At 49.1% G+C, this 17258-nt stretch overlaps 1 protein-coding gene across 8 annotated transcripts in view; it reads right to left on the reverse strand.

Annotated features, from left to right (window-relative positions):
• The window catches only part of ABCC6 (ATP binding cassette subfamily C member 6), a 71791-nt gene extending 55277 nt beyond the window's left edge, over positions 1–16514 (reverse strand). For 4 of the 8 annotated variants that reach the window (XR_011564037.1, XR_011564038.1, XR_011564039.1 and 1 more), the window contains exons 1-7: positions 16358–16514; positions 15002–15184; positions 13426–13551; positions 13146–13274; positions 9891–10016; positions 7026–7087; positions 3089–3220 (exon numbers count right to left, since the gene is read on the reverse strand). Coding sequence is in view for 5 of the 8 variants with exons in the window: in XM_070779718.1 (XP_070635819.1) it covers positions 3089–3220; positions 7026–7087; positions 9891–10016; positions 13146–13274; positions 13426–13551; positions 15002–15184; positions 16358–16393 (794 nt within the window). In the remaining 3 variants the exon portion in view is untranslated. The remainder of the gene's footprint in view (positions 1–3088; positions 3221–7025; positions 7088–9890; positions 10017–13145; positions 13275–13425; positions 13552–15001; positions 15185–16357) is intronic. The other 4 variants (XM_070779719.1, XM_070779720.1, XM_070779721.1 and 1 more) reach the window with 4 other exon arrangements.
• Between the last annotated feature and the right edge of the window lie 744 nt (positions 16515–17258).

Below are 17258 nucleotides of genomic sequence, written 5' to 3' on the forward strand. Positions count from 1 at the left end.
AGTCAAGGTCTTGCCCCTTCCGGCTTGACCTGGCTTGTGGTTTAGCTTGGCATCTCTGGTGAGCTGTGGCTTGGCCTCCATCATGAGCTGGGCATGGCCTGCCACTCACATTTGGATATTTGGGTCTTGAGTGCCAAAAGGATATTACCTTCTTATAAAGGCCATCCCTGCCCACTCTTGCCCACCGGCTGGAATAATTTCATTCATCACCCTCAGAGCCATGCTGTCTCCAACTCCTTTTCTCATCTGTCTTGTTAGGACTCCAAGTGGGTAGACTATTTTTTTTTTCCTGCATAAAATCCTTCAATGGTTTAATAAAATGTCTCCATTTCTAGACACAGTCTTGTGTGGCCTGGCCCCTGCCCACTTCCCCACTTCATCCTGGTCCTCTTTCCTGGGCTGGTTTTCTTTCTGCTCCTTGACACACCCACAGCTCACCTTTCTCAGGCCTTGGCACAAACTGCCCTTGATCTGGAATGTCTCTGCCCAGTTCTTCCCAAGGCTTGACTTCATTTTAGCATCACCTCCTCAAAGACACTTTCCCTGCTGGGAAACTGCAGTAGCCCTGTTTCCCCATCCCAGACCCTTATTTCTGTCCCAGCATTGACTTCAACTTGCAAGTATCTGTCTTCTCCACCAAAAAATCAGCTTTCTGGAAAGAGAGGCCTCAGCTGTCTTGTGTATGGCTGTATCCCCATCATCCAAACAGGGTTTGGCTGCCAGGCCCTCAGTCAAGCACCCACGGCCTGGGAATGGACTGACTTCTCCAGATTTCCTCCTGACACTCGACTTAACCCACTGGTTGCTTTTACTAGAATGCTGTGCAACTAGTCTCCTGGCCTGGTTTTTAACAGAGCCGAGTTTCCAGCTGTCCTGCAGAGCAAATGGCCCAGCCCTCCTCCACGTGAGTGAGTTTAAGGATCAGTGGCGTGCCTGGGCCTTTTTCTTTAGAGAGACAACTTGAGACATCCCCATTCCCTGCCCCGTCAATGTCAGCCTTTATACTCCCAGAGCCCAGCTAACGGGATGAATACCTGTCCACCACAAGCTGGGCCTCCAGTCCCCCTTCCCCTCTCAAGAATCTTCTGAGCATCTCCTCCAGATGAAAAGTGTGAAAGTGTTAGCTTCTCAGTTGTGTGCAACTCCATGGACTGTGGGTCGCCAGGCTCCTCTGTCCATGGAATTCTCCAAGCAAGAATACTGGGGTGGGTAGCCATTCCCTTCTCCAAGGGACCTTCCTGACCCGGGGATTGAACCCAGGTCTCCTGCATAGCAGGCAGATTCTTTACTCTCTGAGCCACCAGGGAAGCCCCCCTCAGGATGAAGGGGAAGGACAAATCTCAACTAGCAGTCCTAGGACAACTTGGTATTTTTAGCACAAAAGGCTACAAGGAGCCAGTCATTACCACTTTGCTTGTTAAGAAATAAACAAATATTAGTTTACTACCTGTCTTGAAGCCTACCCCTACCCCAGCCTCTGAGGCCAGCAGTATTTCTAATTCAACCATTTTTCTAACCCTGCACTCACATCTCTACCCTGGTCATCCCTGTAGCCCCAAGATGTCACTTCTCCTTGGCCCCGGCACCCAGGGATCAAACCCAGGTCTCCTGCAATGAGGGCAGATTCTTTACTGTTTGAGCCAGCAGGGAAACCACTAGACTTGTTGGCTGGTCTTCCGTGTCTGGTCCCAAAGTGATTTAGTGCCAGCTCCAAAAATGACCACAGAGCAAGGAAGGGGGTGTGAGGGCCGGGTGTTGCTGGGGGATGTAAAAGGGAGGGGTAGAGACTGTGGCAAACTGAAGCACACACGCCCTGTTCCACAGGGCAACCACTTCCCAGATCCACCCTCCCGTTGTCATGAGGGATACGACCTAACACTGCCATTCCACTTTAAGAGACACCCAAATTCCATATTTTTGTGACATCTCCAACAGCTTAAATGTTGGCAACTTACACAAAAAAAACAAAACAAAGCACAAACCTCAAACAACAGCACGATACATGCTGGCCAAACACACCTGTGACCCCGACTTGGCCAGCAGACGAATCGGTCTGTGACCTCTTAAGATGACGTCCTCGCCCTTCCCGCAAAGGTTGCAACATATTTTAGAAACAAAACCAAAGTTCTTTCCTATGTATAAGCAGTGAGCTCAGAAAATGCCTGAGCCAGATCTCTGTATAACCCTGCCACTCTGCTTTCTTACTGTCAGTTGTTCACAGATTCTCAAGCCGTTCTGGAGAATGCTTCTACTTCAGCTCTAATACTGGGTGACCATCATTCTTATGGTGGCAGGGGAGAGCAGAGCTGGGAGAGGGTGGACAAGACCTCCAGGGCCCTTTGGGATGAACTCAAAACTCATTTAAGAGTGCAGGGGCAGTACAGCAAGATATGCCTGAGGTGAGAGAGAGCTGCTGTTTCGATCTGTCATATTATTTATCCCTTTTGGAAAACATACACCTTTCCTTCCGGGAGCAGCCCCTCCCCTCCCTGTGTGGCTCTGAAAGGACTGCCAATCACGTGGCCTGCCCTTCAGCCATGGGATTGGCTCCTGAGAGGCACATGACTCAGCCAGCCAATCAGAGTCCTTCCTTGAGTGTTTTGTTTTGTTTTTTTTTTTTAGGTGGATGGTGAGGAAGTGGGTGTTGAGTTGGCGTAGTATGGGACAGGCCTTATGGAGAGACCAGTGTCGGACAATAGTGAACATCACGCAAGTTCTGAATCCAGCTACACCTGAGGCCAGACCCACCTTCTCAGCTATATGAGCCAGTAGGCTCTGTCTCTCTCTGTCTCCTCCTAATGTGTGGGATTTAGCCATCGATAAGTCCTAGAGTATGCAAGGGAAACTTCTCAGTCCTGCCACAGAGCTACTTTTGTCTGTGCCCTGAAACATCAAGCTCCAGTGAGGTCAAGCGACTTGTCCAAGGTCATCAACCACTCGACGGCAGGGCTACATTTAACCCAGGGTTAATTATACCTATTTGAGAACTTATTTCTCGGGGACTCAGCCCAGAGTAGGGGCGGGGTTTGTGGGACCAAGGGCTTTGCTGACCAGCTTCGGGCTAAGCGCCCACCTTCCACACACTCACCGCTGGGTGGCGCTGCGGTTCCTTGTCCATTCCTTTTCAAGCTGGGAAACCAGTTCTTCAGAGGAGTTTTTGCTCCCAAGTGACCAGAGGTCTTTTGGCCCCAGTGGCCTCCGGTAGCCCTTCCAGACCAACCTATAAAAGAGGGTCACCACAGCCAGCCCTTCCCGCGTCCACCTCTGCAGTGCCCTGGTTTGGTAGCTGTGTGATCCCTGGTAAGTTGTTTGCCTCTCTGCACCTGCGCTGGCCCCTCGGTACAAGGAAAGCAATTTATCTAACAGTGGTGAACTCCGGGAGTTGGTGATGGACAGGGAGGTCTGGCGTGCTGAGATTCATGGGGTCGCAAGGAGTCAGACACGACTGAACGACTGAACTGAACTGAACAGTGGTAGGCGCTTCCCAGTCTACAAAGATTATCATTTAATTCTCACATGAGCCTATATGATAGATTACTATTGACCCATTTTACAGATGAGGAAGAAAACAGAGGCTCAGAGAGATTAAGTGACTTAACCAAGGAGTAACCTGTAACAGGGGAAATAAATAAGCCTCCCTAGGAGTCAGAAGTCCAGAGTTGAAAACTGTTATAGTGGAGGAAACTTGAACTTCTCCCCATTCTCCTCCTGGTTCACTGCTCCAGCCACCTGGCCTCAGGACCTTTGCACATGCATGTCCCTCTGTTTAAAACTCTTTCCCTGCCACTTCTCACTTGTTCTTCATCTCTGGCTTGGACATGATTTCCTTAAAAGCCCACTTGATGACCCCCACACCTGAGTCCAGGTAGATTCCCCATTGCAAGATCCCATAGTTTCCTGAGCTGTTTCTTTCTAATGCTTGCTGCGATGACCACTGTTTACTTTTTTTGGTCGGATTATTTATTTAGTCTTTCTCCTCCATTAGCGATAAGTTTCATGGAGACAAAGATTCTCCCTCTTCTATCACCACCTCCCAGCTCAGGGCATGTGTGTGCATGGGTGCTAAGTCGCTTCAGTTGTGTTCAACTCTTCTGTGACCCCTGGACTGTAGCCTGCCAGGCTCCCCTGTCCATGGGATTTTCCAGGCAAGAATGCTGGATTGGGTTGCCAGGGAATCTTCCTGATCCAGGGATCAAATCTGCGTCTCTTATGTCGCCTGCATTGGCAGATGGGTTCTTTACCACGGGCTCCGGGCACAAGATTTGTCAAATAAAATCACCACTTTTCAGTGCTGTGACCTTGGGCAAGTCACTTGCCAACAATGGACCTCAGTTTTCTCACCTTAAAATGAGAATGTTTTCTCGATCTTGGGCCTGGTATATGAGATGACTGTAGTTGGTGCACTGTTGAAGGAGGTTATCTAGAGGATGTGGCCAATGGTGCACCTATGACCTGGACCCGGGCAATCTGAGCTCCTCCCTCCCCTGTGCTTGGAACGTACGTTCTGCCCACTGTTCCCACATTAGGAGCTACTTTGAGAGTAAGTGTTAGACTATCTGGATGATGTACATGTTTGAACCCCGTTAAGGCTTCTCTGTAAACTCTAGGGAGTCCAGTGAGATGTACTCAGCTTGCAGGGCCCAAGACAGGCCTCGTATGTAAGATCCCTGGCTTGTTGTTAACCCTGCCTCCTTCCAGCCTGGAGTGGCTGCCTCTTTCTTCTGTCTCTCCTTGCCCTTGGTTAACGGAGGCCAGTTTTCAAACCAACGTGCATACACGAGAAATTAACTTCCCTGGTGGTTAGGAATTTAGGAATCCACCTTCCAATGCAGAAGAAATGAGTTTGAGCCCTGGTCAGGGGACTAAGATCCCATATGCCTTGGGGCAAATAAGCCAGCAGGCCATAAAGAAAAGAAATTAACCACTGCAGACTTCCACAGCAGGAATGTTTTTTTTTTTCCTTTTAGGTCTCTCATCTTTCTTGTGACACCAAGGAGGCCTTGTTTGGAGCTGGTCTTGAGCTCCTTTTTGAGACTTTTCAAGTTCTCTTTTCTAATACAGAGTAAACTCAGGCAAGCAACAGTTTGAATCCAGAAATTATTCATAATATTTGTTTTTCACTGAAACTACTTTTAGCATTCTACATGGCAAGGGATTCTAGATTTTTGTGATCTTGGTAGTGATAGGAAGTTTCCCTTATAACAGGTTACTAAAGTAGAGAAAGGAGACGGAAATGGAAACCCACTCCAGTATTCTTGCCTGGAGAATCCCATGGACAGAGGAGCCTGGTGGGCTACAGTCCATGGGGTCACAAAGTCAGACACAACTGAGCGACTAAGCACACACACAAAATAGAGAAAGCAAATTAATCCAAAGAAAGAACATTAAGTAAATTGAGTATAAGTGATACCCAAATAAGGCAAAAAGCTTGAGGAATGGCCCATAAATGCCTGCATTTGGTAAACAGTGGGCTAGATTCTCTTCAGAGATGTTTAGCAAACTTCCAGGATCTTTTCACCAATTCCATACCCTCCACCAACTCCATGCTCTCCACCAATTCCGTTCCCTCGGAGTAGCCTCCGTTGTTGTTTAGCCGCTTAGTCATGTCCGACCCTTTGTGACCCCATGGACTGTAGCCCTTTAGGCTCCTCTTGTCCAGGGGATTCTCCAGGCAAGAATACTAGAGTGGGTTGCCGTTCCCTTCTCCAGGGGATCCTCCCAACCGAGGGATCGAACCTGTCAGCCACACTGCAGGAAGATTCTTTACCATCTGAGCCACCTGGGAAGCCCTCAGAGTAGTCTGCTGCTGCTGCTGCTAAGTTGCTTCAGTTGTGTCTGACTCTGTGCGACCCCATAGATGGCAGCCCCCCAGGCTTCCCCGTCCCTGGGATTATCCAGGCAAGAACACTGGAGTGGGTTGCCATTTCCTTCTTCAACTGCTGCCGCTACTGCTAAGTCACTTCAGTCGTGTCCAACTCTGTGCGACCCCATAGACGGCAGCCCACCAGGCTTCCCCGTCCCTGGGATTCTCCAGGCAAGAACACTGGAGTGGGTTGCCATTTCCTTCTCCAACACATGAAAGTGAAAAGTGAAAGTGAAGTCGCTCAGTCGTGTCCGACTCTCAGTCGTGTCGGACTCGTAGTGACCCCATGGACTGCAGCCTACCAGGCTCCTCTGTCCATGGGATTTTCCAGGCAAGAGTACTAGAGTGGGGTGCCATTGCCTTCTCCACAGAGTAGTCTATCCTTCATTTATTTAACAACCACTTTATATAAAACTTTTTATGGGCCAGATTCTAAGTGCTTCAGAAACCTCATTTCATTTAATCCTCAAAACCCTGTGAGGTAGATGCTATTATGATCCTCATTTGACAAGTGCAGAGACTGCAGCACAGAGAGGTTAAGTAGCTTGCCCAAGGTCACACAGCCAGGAAGTGGTGGAGACGGAATTCAAGTATGATCTGATGGCAGTGTGGTCAAGAGAGGGTCCAGGAGGTAGGTACCTCCTCCATGCCTGGTGTGCTAACCCTGGAGAAACATCTTCTCCACCAGCCTGGGAGCCTCTAGTGAGTAAAGATTTGGTCTTTTGCCTCCTCACCCTTGGTGTTTAGCAGATAGTAGGTGCTTATTAAATACCTACTATGTTGGTGGAAGGACTAGATAGAGATATGATTTTATTGAGTGCCTTCTATATACAAGCACTAAGTACTTTACATTTAATGAAGGTAGAGTTGTTCCCATTTTACAGAGGGGAAAACTCAGACTAAATGCTTGTGATGTGGCCAGCTAAGAGACAGAGCCAGGACTCCAATCTCACTCCAGTGAGTGAGTAGCAATGGGATATGGATGGTGGACACACTAAAATCCCAGCACCCAGGCTGGGATGGAGAAAGCCTGGCTGACTTTGGTAGGCTTGGGGAAATCTCCTTGGGAAAGAGCTGTGGTAACAAACAAGAGTGGCACATGTAGGTGGGGGGGGGCACCCCCCACCCCCACCCCCGGCCCCTTCCCTGCTTCTTTACTTACCCAGAAACCCACCAGAACATGGCCTTCGAGGGGAAGGAGGCCCCAGCCTTAGGACATGGATTCTGCAAAGACAAAAGATTTAGAAGTGGGAGGACTTGGTCTCATAATGGCCAGTATGTGGCAAGCAGAGCTAAGGGCAAGAAGACAGAATGAATTGACAACAAGCTTAATACTGAAAACCAGACTGAGATGTCCTGTATATTTAACCACTGCTGCTGCTGCTGCTAAGTCGCTTCAGTCATGTCTGACTCTGTGGGACCCCGTAGATGGCAGCCCACCAGACTCCCCCGTCCCTGGGCTTCTCCAGGCAAGAACACTGGAGTGGGTTGCCATTTCCTTCTCCAGTGCATGCATGCATGCATGCTAAGTTGCTTCAGTCATGTCTGACTCTGTGTAACCTCATGGACAGCATCCCACCAGGCTCCTCTATCCACGGGATTCTCTAGGCAAGAGTACTGAAGTGGGTTGCCATGTCCTTCTCTGATACTTAACCATAGTAGATACCAAAGGGCTTGGTGCTTCCTAGCAGGCAAGGCAAAAAGGGATTTGGTCACAGGGCTGAAAGTGCCTCAGTTCAGTTTAGCTGCTCAGTCGTGTCCAACTCTTTGCAACCCCATGAACCACAGCACACCAGGCCTCCCTGTCCATCACCAACTCCCGGAGTTCACCCAAACCCACATCCATTGAACCAGTGATGCCATCCAACCATCTCATCTTCTGTCATCCCCTTATCCTCCTGCCCTCAATCTTTCCCAGCACCAGGGTCTTTTCAAATGAGTCAGCTCTTCGCATCAGGTGGCCAAAGTATTGGAGTTTCAGCTTCAACATCAGTCCTTCCAATGAACACCCAGGACTGATCTCCACTAGTTGGATCTCCTTGCAGTCCAAGGGACTCTCAAGAGTCTTCTCCAACACCACAGTTCAAAAGCATCAGTTCTTCAGCGCTCAGCTTTCTTTATAGTCCAACTCTCACATCCATACATGACCACTGGAAAAACCATAGCCTTGACTAGACAGACCTTTGTTGACAAAGTGATGGCTCTGCTTTTTAATATGTTGTCTAGGTTGGTCATAACTTTCCTTCCAAGGAGTAAGTGTCCTTTAATTTCATGGTTGCAATCACCATCTGCAGTGATTTGGGAGCCCAGAAAAATAAAGTCAGCCACTGTTTCCACTGTTTCCCCATCTATTTGCCATGAAGTGATGAGACTGGATGCCATGATCTTAGTTTTCTGAATGATGAGCCTTAAGGCAACTTTTTCACTCTCCTCTTTCTCTTTCATCAAGAGGCTCTTTAGTTCTTCTTCACTTTCTGCCATAAGGGTGGTGTCATCTGCATATATGAGGTTATTGATATTTCTTCTGGCAATCTTGATTCCAGCTTGTGCTTCCTCCAGCCCAGCCTTTCTCATGATGTACTCTGCATAGAAGTTAAATAAGCAAGGTGACAATATACAGCCTTGATGTACTCTTTTTTTTTTTTAATTGGCATTAATACCAATCAAATGGCGTTGAAACAATATGGATGGACCTAGAGATTCTCGTACTGAGTGAAGTATGTCAGAGAATGACAAATACAATATGATATTTCTCACATGTGGAATCTAAAAAAAAGGCTATAAATGAACTTATCTACAAAACAGAAACAGAGTTATGTACTCTTTTTCCTATTTGAAACCAGTCTGTTGTTCCATGTCCAGTTCTAACTGTTGCTTCCTGACCTGCATATAGATTTCTCAAGAGGCAGGTTAGGTGGTCTGGTATTCCCATCTCTTTCAGAATTTTCCACATTTTATTGTGATCCACACAGTCAAAGGCTTTGGCATAGTTAATAAAGCAGAAATAGATGTTTTTCTGGAACTCTGTTGCTTTTTCAGTGGAAGTGCCTAAGTAAGAACTAACAGTTGCTCAGAACAACTTTATTAATACTGAGACCAAGAAATTCTCAAAGCAAGGACCATGCATGACACAAGCAATGTTTTCAACAATATCCCTCAGTGACTGTAACAAGAAGGTGAAGAAGAGGTGGGATTTTACCAGTGGCTCCAGGAAGACTGCACAGATTTATACTCTTACCAATCGGGCATGAAAATGCTCAATGCACCACATCTTTGCCATCAGTGTGTGTTATCAATTTTAATTTTTTTTCTGCTACTCATTGGACAAAGTCCTATTATAGTTTTAACTTAATTATTCAAACTGTTGAGCATCTTTTTAGATGATCTCCACTCAACTGTCTTTTTCTCAGAGAATTCTTTCCGGATTTCACAGTGTTATCTGCTGTAAACTCTTATGGACCATGAACTTCTCCGATGGAGCACTTCTATTGAGCAAGTCACTTTAATCCTGAATTTTTATGATCATGAGTTGTAATTTTCCACACATTTGTGTAATTGTGTGATTAATGGTTCCCCTATTGGGTATTAGTCACATGAGGACAGAGACATCACTTTTTACCAGAGATCCTCAGTACTGAGCTGGCGCACAGAATAGGTTGGCAAACTACAGCCCCCAAGCCAAATCCGGCCCACTGTTTTTCTCTGCGAATAAAGTTTTATTGGAACGCAGCCATGTTCTTTTGTTGACATATAGTCTGTCTGCTTTTTGTAAAACCTGACCTCCGTAGCTGCCATACAGAGACCATATGGCCCACAAAGCCCAGAATATTTTCTATCTTGGACAGAAAGAGTTGGCCAACCTGTGGCATAGAGTCGATATATAATACGCTTTTTTTGGCTGAATGAATAAAAAAAAATAATAAAGGCCTGTGCTTTAATTTAACTTCCTTCCATCACTTGGGGGCCACTGAGGACCAGAAGAGGAACAGGGACAAGCAAGGCATTGGTTGGAGACATGGTGACTTACAGCCTGCGGGGGCCTTTTCCGGAAAAGCGGGCATTGATCAGCGAGGCAAGACAGTGCAAACTGCGCCATCACCAGAGACAAGTACAGGTAGGGTGACAGGTGCCGGAAAGGGTCGCTCTGGAAATCCTGTGGGAGAGGAAGCAGAAGTCTCTGAGTCGGGGCTTAGGAGGAGCAGAGACTGGGGAGGGTGTCGGGAAGGGGAGAAGGGGTGGAGGCGGAACGGGGTTTCTGATGCTGGGAGCAGTGCCCAGGCCGGTGGCTGGAGCCCCCAGCCTTCCTGGCCTTGAAAACACCTGGCTTACACAGATTCTGTCCAGACAAACGGCAGGCAGGGTGTATGCCCTTAGTTAGGTGGCCACTGGCCTTAGCCACCAGGACACAGATTGAAGGACACTTTATCTTTCTCCCTGGGCAACAAAGGAGCCCCACCTCCCAATCTCCCATCCCACTCCCTGTGGCCAGTGTTCTCTGGTTTAAGAAGGGGGCTGGTTTCAGGGAGCATTCGCTCTGCCTCAGGCACATGCTGGAGTCTTTACATACACTGTCTCCTCAAGTCCCACCCCACCTTGCCCCAGGGGGCATTTACTTGCTACGTGTTACTCAATGGGAAACCAAGGCTCAGAGAAGTGACAGTACCTTGCTCAAGGCCACACAGATGATCTGCTCCAGATCACGAACTCTTGCTGCCCTGCCATGATTGCTTTTCACCCCCTGCCCTTTCTGGCCAGAGCACCCTAACTCTTCCCCCCATGCTCAGGTATGAGGTTTATGTAGAGCTGATTCCATCCCAGCGGGTGGGGAGGGGCGGGGCAGGCAGATGATGGAGGCCTGACCAAAGAGCATGTTCTAGTCCCTGGCTACTGTGCTTGGGCTAGGAATGGACGCAGGACCTACGCTGGAGCAACGAGAGCTGGAACCATCGGGAGATCTTCCAGGTTTGCTATATTTGTGAAACGAAAGCCTGGAATAATTGGGGCTCTCCTTGCCATCCCATTGGAGAATGAAGCCAAGAGGCGAGAGCCAAGGGACAGGCAGAAATGGAGCTCTAGCTGTGTTCTCTGAATGTCTGGGCCAGCTATGCCTCCTAGGAGGTCCCAGGTATATGAGCTAATAGATACCCTTGGACTTTTTCCCCTTGAGCCAGTGTGAACTGAGTTTTTATGTTTTTAAACACGAGCCCAAGTTTCAGATCACAATTTCTCTATTGGATTTTTTACTTCCCTGTTTTTGGTTTCGTTTTGGGGGACAGATAGTATACAGTTTGATAGTGCAGCTACATTACTCCCCATAGTGTCATTTTTCCTATCGTTTCTGTCAGAAAGTTTGCCCTGAATTTGGGTGAGATGGACTTTGGCTCTGCAGTCCCGAGCTGCGTGACCTAGAGGAAGTCGCTCACTTCTCTATGGCTTAGGGTTCCTCGTCTTTAAAATGGGATCATTCAGATCTTCACTGAATTCATGACATCAAGTGCTTGCCACAGGGCCTCGCACATGGAGCTCCAGAGCATATGTAGTCCCAATATTATTCTTTCAGTGCTGTGTTCCCAACAGCTAGCTGCTAAGTCAACTGTAGAAAGCTACCCTCTCATAAATCAGTGGAGGGCCTGGGGGCTATTCCCATTAGTTACAAAAATTGCTTTGTTAAAAATCTGTCCTTTAGGATAGAAAGTGTTTCTCTGCCTTTTTCTTTCGGGATCCGAAGGGAGTAACCATATGAAATGTGACCAGCAGACTCTGATCAGTTTCCTGATCAGAAGTCTTGGGTGAGTGTGCCAGCCATGCAAGCGGTTTCAACTGGGGGTGGCTTTGCCCCCAGGGGACATTTACCATTGTCAGGAGAGGTGTCAGGTTACCGTAATGGGGTGGTACTACTGGCGTCCAGTGGGTGGAGACCAGGGATGCTATTTAACATCCCACAGCACAAGGGACAGCTCCTCTCCGCCCCCGCCCAAGAGAGAAGTAGGTAAAAGGTGCTGAGGTTGAAAAACCCTGGTTGAAGTTATAGATTTTTCTCTTTGCAGATCACGCCCCCTAATGTGGAAATACAGGTGAATGTGCAAAATGAGTGTGTAAATACAGATGCATGAGGGCACAGGTGAAGGTGGAGAATGAGGGGAGACATGCACTTACGTGGCGTCAGAACGAACACAGCTGTGTGCCAGAGAAAGTCATCCAGAGGACGTGAGCCCTGGCTGACCTGTGAGCTGGACCCAGAGGCTCCTCACCCCCACTCGCCACTCCCGCCCTTGAAGTGTGCATTCTGGCCACACTGTTCCTGCACTAGGAAGTACTTCAAGGATGCCACCTTGGAAGAGCAATGTGTTGGTGAGATCCACTGGGTGGCACATATGACTGAACCCTGTTAAAACCTCCATAAACTGTTAAGTTTCTGGCGGGCAGGTGCGGAGATCAATGTGTTTTGCAGCGGCCAAGACAAGCATCGTACGTAAGTTCCCTTGCTTATGAGAATCGTCACCTACCAACTGCAGTGGTGGTCTGTTTCTTTGGTCTCTCTTGGTCCTCCAGGTCTGGGGTTGGTTTCTAATTTCACTTGGGAACCCCTGAGGTTTTGAACCAACAGTGTGTCGGTGCCCATGCAGTGTGTGTGTGTGTGTGTGTGTGTGTATGAGTGTGGGACATTTGTGCACAAGCCCTGTAGGAGCTCGAAAGTATAGACACAACTGGATGGCAGCAAGTGTGAGTGTAGGCGAGTGTATGTGTGTGTATGTGATGTTTTGGAGTCTGTGGTTGTGTGATACACGAATGAAAAAAAGTGAAGTGAAAAGTGTTAGTTGCTCACTGGTGTCCAGCTCTTTGCAACTCCATAGACTATAGCCCGCCAGGCTCCTCTGTTGATGGAATTCTCCAGACAAGAATACTAGAGTGGGTTGCCATTTCCTTCTCCAAGGGACCTTCCCGACCCAGGGATTGAACCTAGGTCTCCTGCATTGCAGGCAGATTCTTGACTGACTGAGCCACCAGGGAAGCCCAATGTGTGAATGGGAGCATACAAGTGTGTGCAAGTGAAGTGTGTGACTTGAGTGTGTAAGACAATAAGAATTTCTGTTGATAAAAAGGTATGGGGTGATGAGAACATCTATGTGAAATGCCTGTGTGTGTTGCTTGAGTTTCAGTGCTTGCGGAGTGTGTGTCTCTGCAGAGAGAATAAGCCTTGGTGGAAGCGGGAGGAGGATGGATGGGACCCAAGGCCTGAAACCACTATACTGGTTCCCGGGTGACCCAGACCCCCACTTACCCCTCGTGAGGCCTGCTGGGTGGCGCTGGTGGCTGGGAAGAGAAAGCAGAGTAGCCAGTACCCGAAGAGCACCCCAGACGCCTGGACGCCCTTCTTCCTCTCGGCATGGATCAGGAACACAGCGAAGCTCTGGACAAGAGGGTCGGGTGGGAGGTGGGCCAGGGGTGGGGGACGCTGGGGGAGGAGAGGGTCTGGAGGGAGCCCCCTCTGCCCCACCCCTCCACCGGGACAGGAGAAGCAGCACCCAGGAGCAAGCCAGCAGGTCTGGGCCGCGACTCACCATTGTGGTGAGCCACACGGTGGGGTGTATGAGGAACTCGAGGGCCTGGGGCGTTCCCTGCTGGATTCTCCAAAGAGTCACAGACACGCTGGAGGTGCACAGGATTATGAGGGCAAACCCAAGCACCTGGGGAAACGGGCTGGGATAAGGCTGGTGGGGGAAAGAAAGATGGCAGGCTTTCTGCCAGTCCCTGCCAACTGGACAGGGACTCCACGTCCAACTGGACAGTGGCCCCAGGTGGGGCACTGCAATGTACCAGCGTGACCACTGAACAGGGCCGACGTGAGAGAAAAAAGCTGTAAGGGGTGATGCAGCTCAAGCTTGACCTGTAACTGTCATATAAATAATGCACCATACAAATAACGTCAGTGGTTTCCAAAATGCCAGTAGTGCTCCCACAATGCACAGGAGGATGCTTCGGGATGAAGGAACAGCATGAAAAGTTATTTACTCTCCAGGTGAAAAAGTTATACTTTCTTAAAGTCTCTTTCCATCCCTACTGTTAAATCAAGGAGGAACTCTCTGTTGGGACTGATACGTTTCCAGGCCTTTGACTGAGCTGCCATTGGTCAAATCGGTCCCTCTTTTGGACAAGAGAAATCAAGAACGGGAGAGAGCACGCACAAGCAGACCTGGGAGCCTCGGAGAAACCACTGAACGTCAGTTAGTCTCAAGCAGGAGTCAAAACTACCATCTGTAGTCTGAGTTTGGCCTCTTGTCTGTTGTTGTATCACCTTGGAACTAAGAGCGGGTTTCCCATTTTTCACTCATTGAACAAAACTTTAAAAAGCCTAATATGCCATGACGTGAAATTGATATGAAATGCAAATTTCTGTAACTATAAAGTTTTACTGAAACACAGTGATGTCTACTTGCTTACTGTTTGTTGTCTGTGGCTGCTTTACTGCTGCAAGAGCAGAACTGAGTAGTTGAGACAGAGGCCACATGATCCTTGGAATCTCAGACAAGTACTGATACTCTCTGGCCCTTTAAGGAGGAGTGTGCTGACCCTGGAGAGGTGGTTGGCAAGAGGTCAAATATTTACAAGGTGGTGTGGGAATAAATGAACCATGGAGGGCGTGCTTCTAGAGGTTTGGGGAACAGGAGAATGAGCAGAGATGCTCACATTTGGAATGCCAGTGTTTTTCTAACACTGGAAAACAACTACACACCAGTTTTAAGGAGTGTTCTTTAGTATCGCTGGCGGGGAAACACAAAAATCAATGCCTAAGTGTTAACATTTAAAAGGTGTGTCCTGGTGTGGCTCTAAAATCACCGTGTGTATCTCAGGAGTGTACACTGCACACTTCGGGGTACGCCAGGCTGTGGTGGCCATAAACTTGTCTGGGTGTGTGTGGGTGTCTGCGGGTGTGTTTGGGATGTACGGTTTTTATTATCTGTGATGATTGGTTTGGCAGCGTCTATGCCACTGAGTTTCCCTCTGCAGCCTCTGGGGTATTGCTCTGTCTGATTAACAGGGTCCCACGTGTCCACTTTGGGGTCTCTGCCTGATTCCAGCCTGCTCCCCCACCCCCTGACCATTGTCTGATTATAGGCTCCCAGAGGAAGGGGCTACCATCTTGGCCTTGAAGAGGCGGGACATTTGGATGTAGCCCTTGTCATGGCGGTGGATGTAGAGGAGGTGGATGGGGCCAAGGACCCAGAGGTACATGGGGGGCACCCAGACCCCTGCTGTTTTCAGAAAGCACAGGCTCAGCAAGCGGGCAGCAGCAGGCTCGGGCTCCGTCTGGTTCCAGACCTGAGGGAACACCAGGGTGACCCTTATGATGGTACAATGCAGGGGTCCCAAACTCACCACTTGGGGGGCTAGGCAACTCTTTGGACTCCAAATATTTACAAGATAAATGTGCTAAGCAATTTTTGTTGTTGTTTGGTCACTGAGTCACGTCCAACTCTTTGCAACCCCATGGACTGCAGCATGCCAGGCTTCCCTGTCCTTCACTATCTCCCAGACTTTGCTCAAACTTGTGTCCATTGAGTTGGTGATGCCATCCAACCATCTCATCCTCTGTTGTCCCTAGAGTACTTCATAATTGAGTAACTCCACTGACCTCACCCAACTGGACAGGGGTGGTGCTGGGATCTGAACCAAGGCAGTTGGGTCCTAGAATCTAGGAGACCTGGGATCCATGATGACTGCTGGGCACAGACTTAAAACCACTCTGTTGTTGTTGTTTGGTCGCTAAGTCATGTCTGACACTTTGCGACCCCACGACTGTAGCCCGCCAGGCTCCTCTGTCCATGGGATACTCCAGGCAAGAATTCTGGAGTGGATACCATTCCCTTCTCCAGGGGATCTTCCCAAGCCAGGGATCGAACTCATGTCTCCTGCATTGGCAGGTGGATTCTTTACCACTGAGCCACCAGGCAAGCCCTATAACCACTCTAGGAGGCAGGTATTACTGTTCCAATTTCATAGACCAGGAAACTCAGAAGCCAGGAAGGTAATAGGCTCCTTTAGGCCCACACAAATAGGAAGGGACAGAGCTGACTCCACGCTGGCCTGGCTAACCCCAAAACTTGTTCTACCAGAGGTCTCCATCTGTACTTATCTCAGATCTTCTGCTGGCCTTTCCTAACCGGAGAAGTGTGAATGTGAATTTCAGAAAACACAGTTGCTTTAATTCTCTCCCTCCTACACCACTGCCACCCTCCCACTAGAGTCTTTTGCTGAGGCAGGAACCAGAGACGTGGGGAGTCCTGTAGCTGGGGGGGTCTAGAGGCCCCTTTCACAGGGTTGGTCTCTTGGGGAACAGTTTGGTTAAGGAGATCGCCCAGCCCTGGGGTTAGACTGGCAGGTCTGTTACCCTCCCCGGGGGCCCGCCCTCCTCTGTATCTCAGCCCGAGACATCTGTCCAAGAGATCCCTCGAGCCAGCCGGAGAAGGAATACAGCGGGATGGAGACACTCACCCCCGTGCCCGCGCAGGGCTCGCCTTGCCCGGCCATCGGGCGTCGTCCGTCTGTTGGTCTGTCTGTCGGACTGTCGGGGTCCGAGGACGGCTTCCTCGGCCGCGTTCCGGCCGGGGGAAGGGGCGGGGATTCGAGCTCTCGGATTGCGAGGCCGGGGGGCAAGGTCCGGCCGGGCGGCGGGGGTGGGGCGCGGAGGGGTGAAGCGAGGCGAGGTGGCGGGGCGCTCAGGGCGGCCACCCAGGGCAGCGAGGGCGGGGGTCCCGGAGCCCCAGAAAGTGCGGTGATGTCTGCATATAATCCCCTTTCCCCCTGGCGCAAGTGTCATTCCGAACTTCCCGAATACTGTGGATCAGCAATTCCAGGAATTTATCTAGATAAACGAACCCAGCAGGTGTGCTCAAGTCCAGCGACGGACGGAATGGGGGATGGGAGGACCCGGGTTAACGTTGGAGCCGCAGCCCCCTCACCTGTGGGACCGACCCTGTCTGCCTCTAGGATGGTGGGAAGATTTTAAGATTACTAATAAAACGTCTAGCAGAGTGTTTGAACACTATAAATGTTCAATCAGAGTTAACTTTTATTAGCATTCGTAGTATTATTTCATCCCTAGGTTACTGAGCAGTGGTTCAAAATGCCATTGAAGAAATAGGTTTAATACGGAAAAACGGTTACTGAATGCTAAGCGAGAAAAAAAAAAAAAAGATTATAATACAAAATAGTTTACGATATGTGTGCAAAGAAAAAAAAAAAGTATATGCTTAAGTTAGGGAAAGTGGGGAATGAATTCAAGTCATTTACCTTTTTCTTCTGGGTCTTAAAGTAATGTGTGTCCCAAGCCAAGCGTTCTTTTGGGAAATGACTTTATGTAACATATATGCATAGACAAAACGATGGAAATGCA

Source organism: Bos indicus, chromosome 25 (assembly GCF_029378745.1).
Source record: "Bos indicus isolate NIAB-ARS_2022 breed Sahiwal x Tharparkar chromosome 25, NIAB-ARS_B.indTharparkar_mat_pri_1.0, whole genome shotgun sequence".
NCBI lineage: Eukaryota > Metazoa > Chordata > Mammalia > Artiodactyla > Bovidae > Bos > Bos indicus.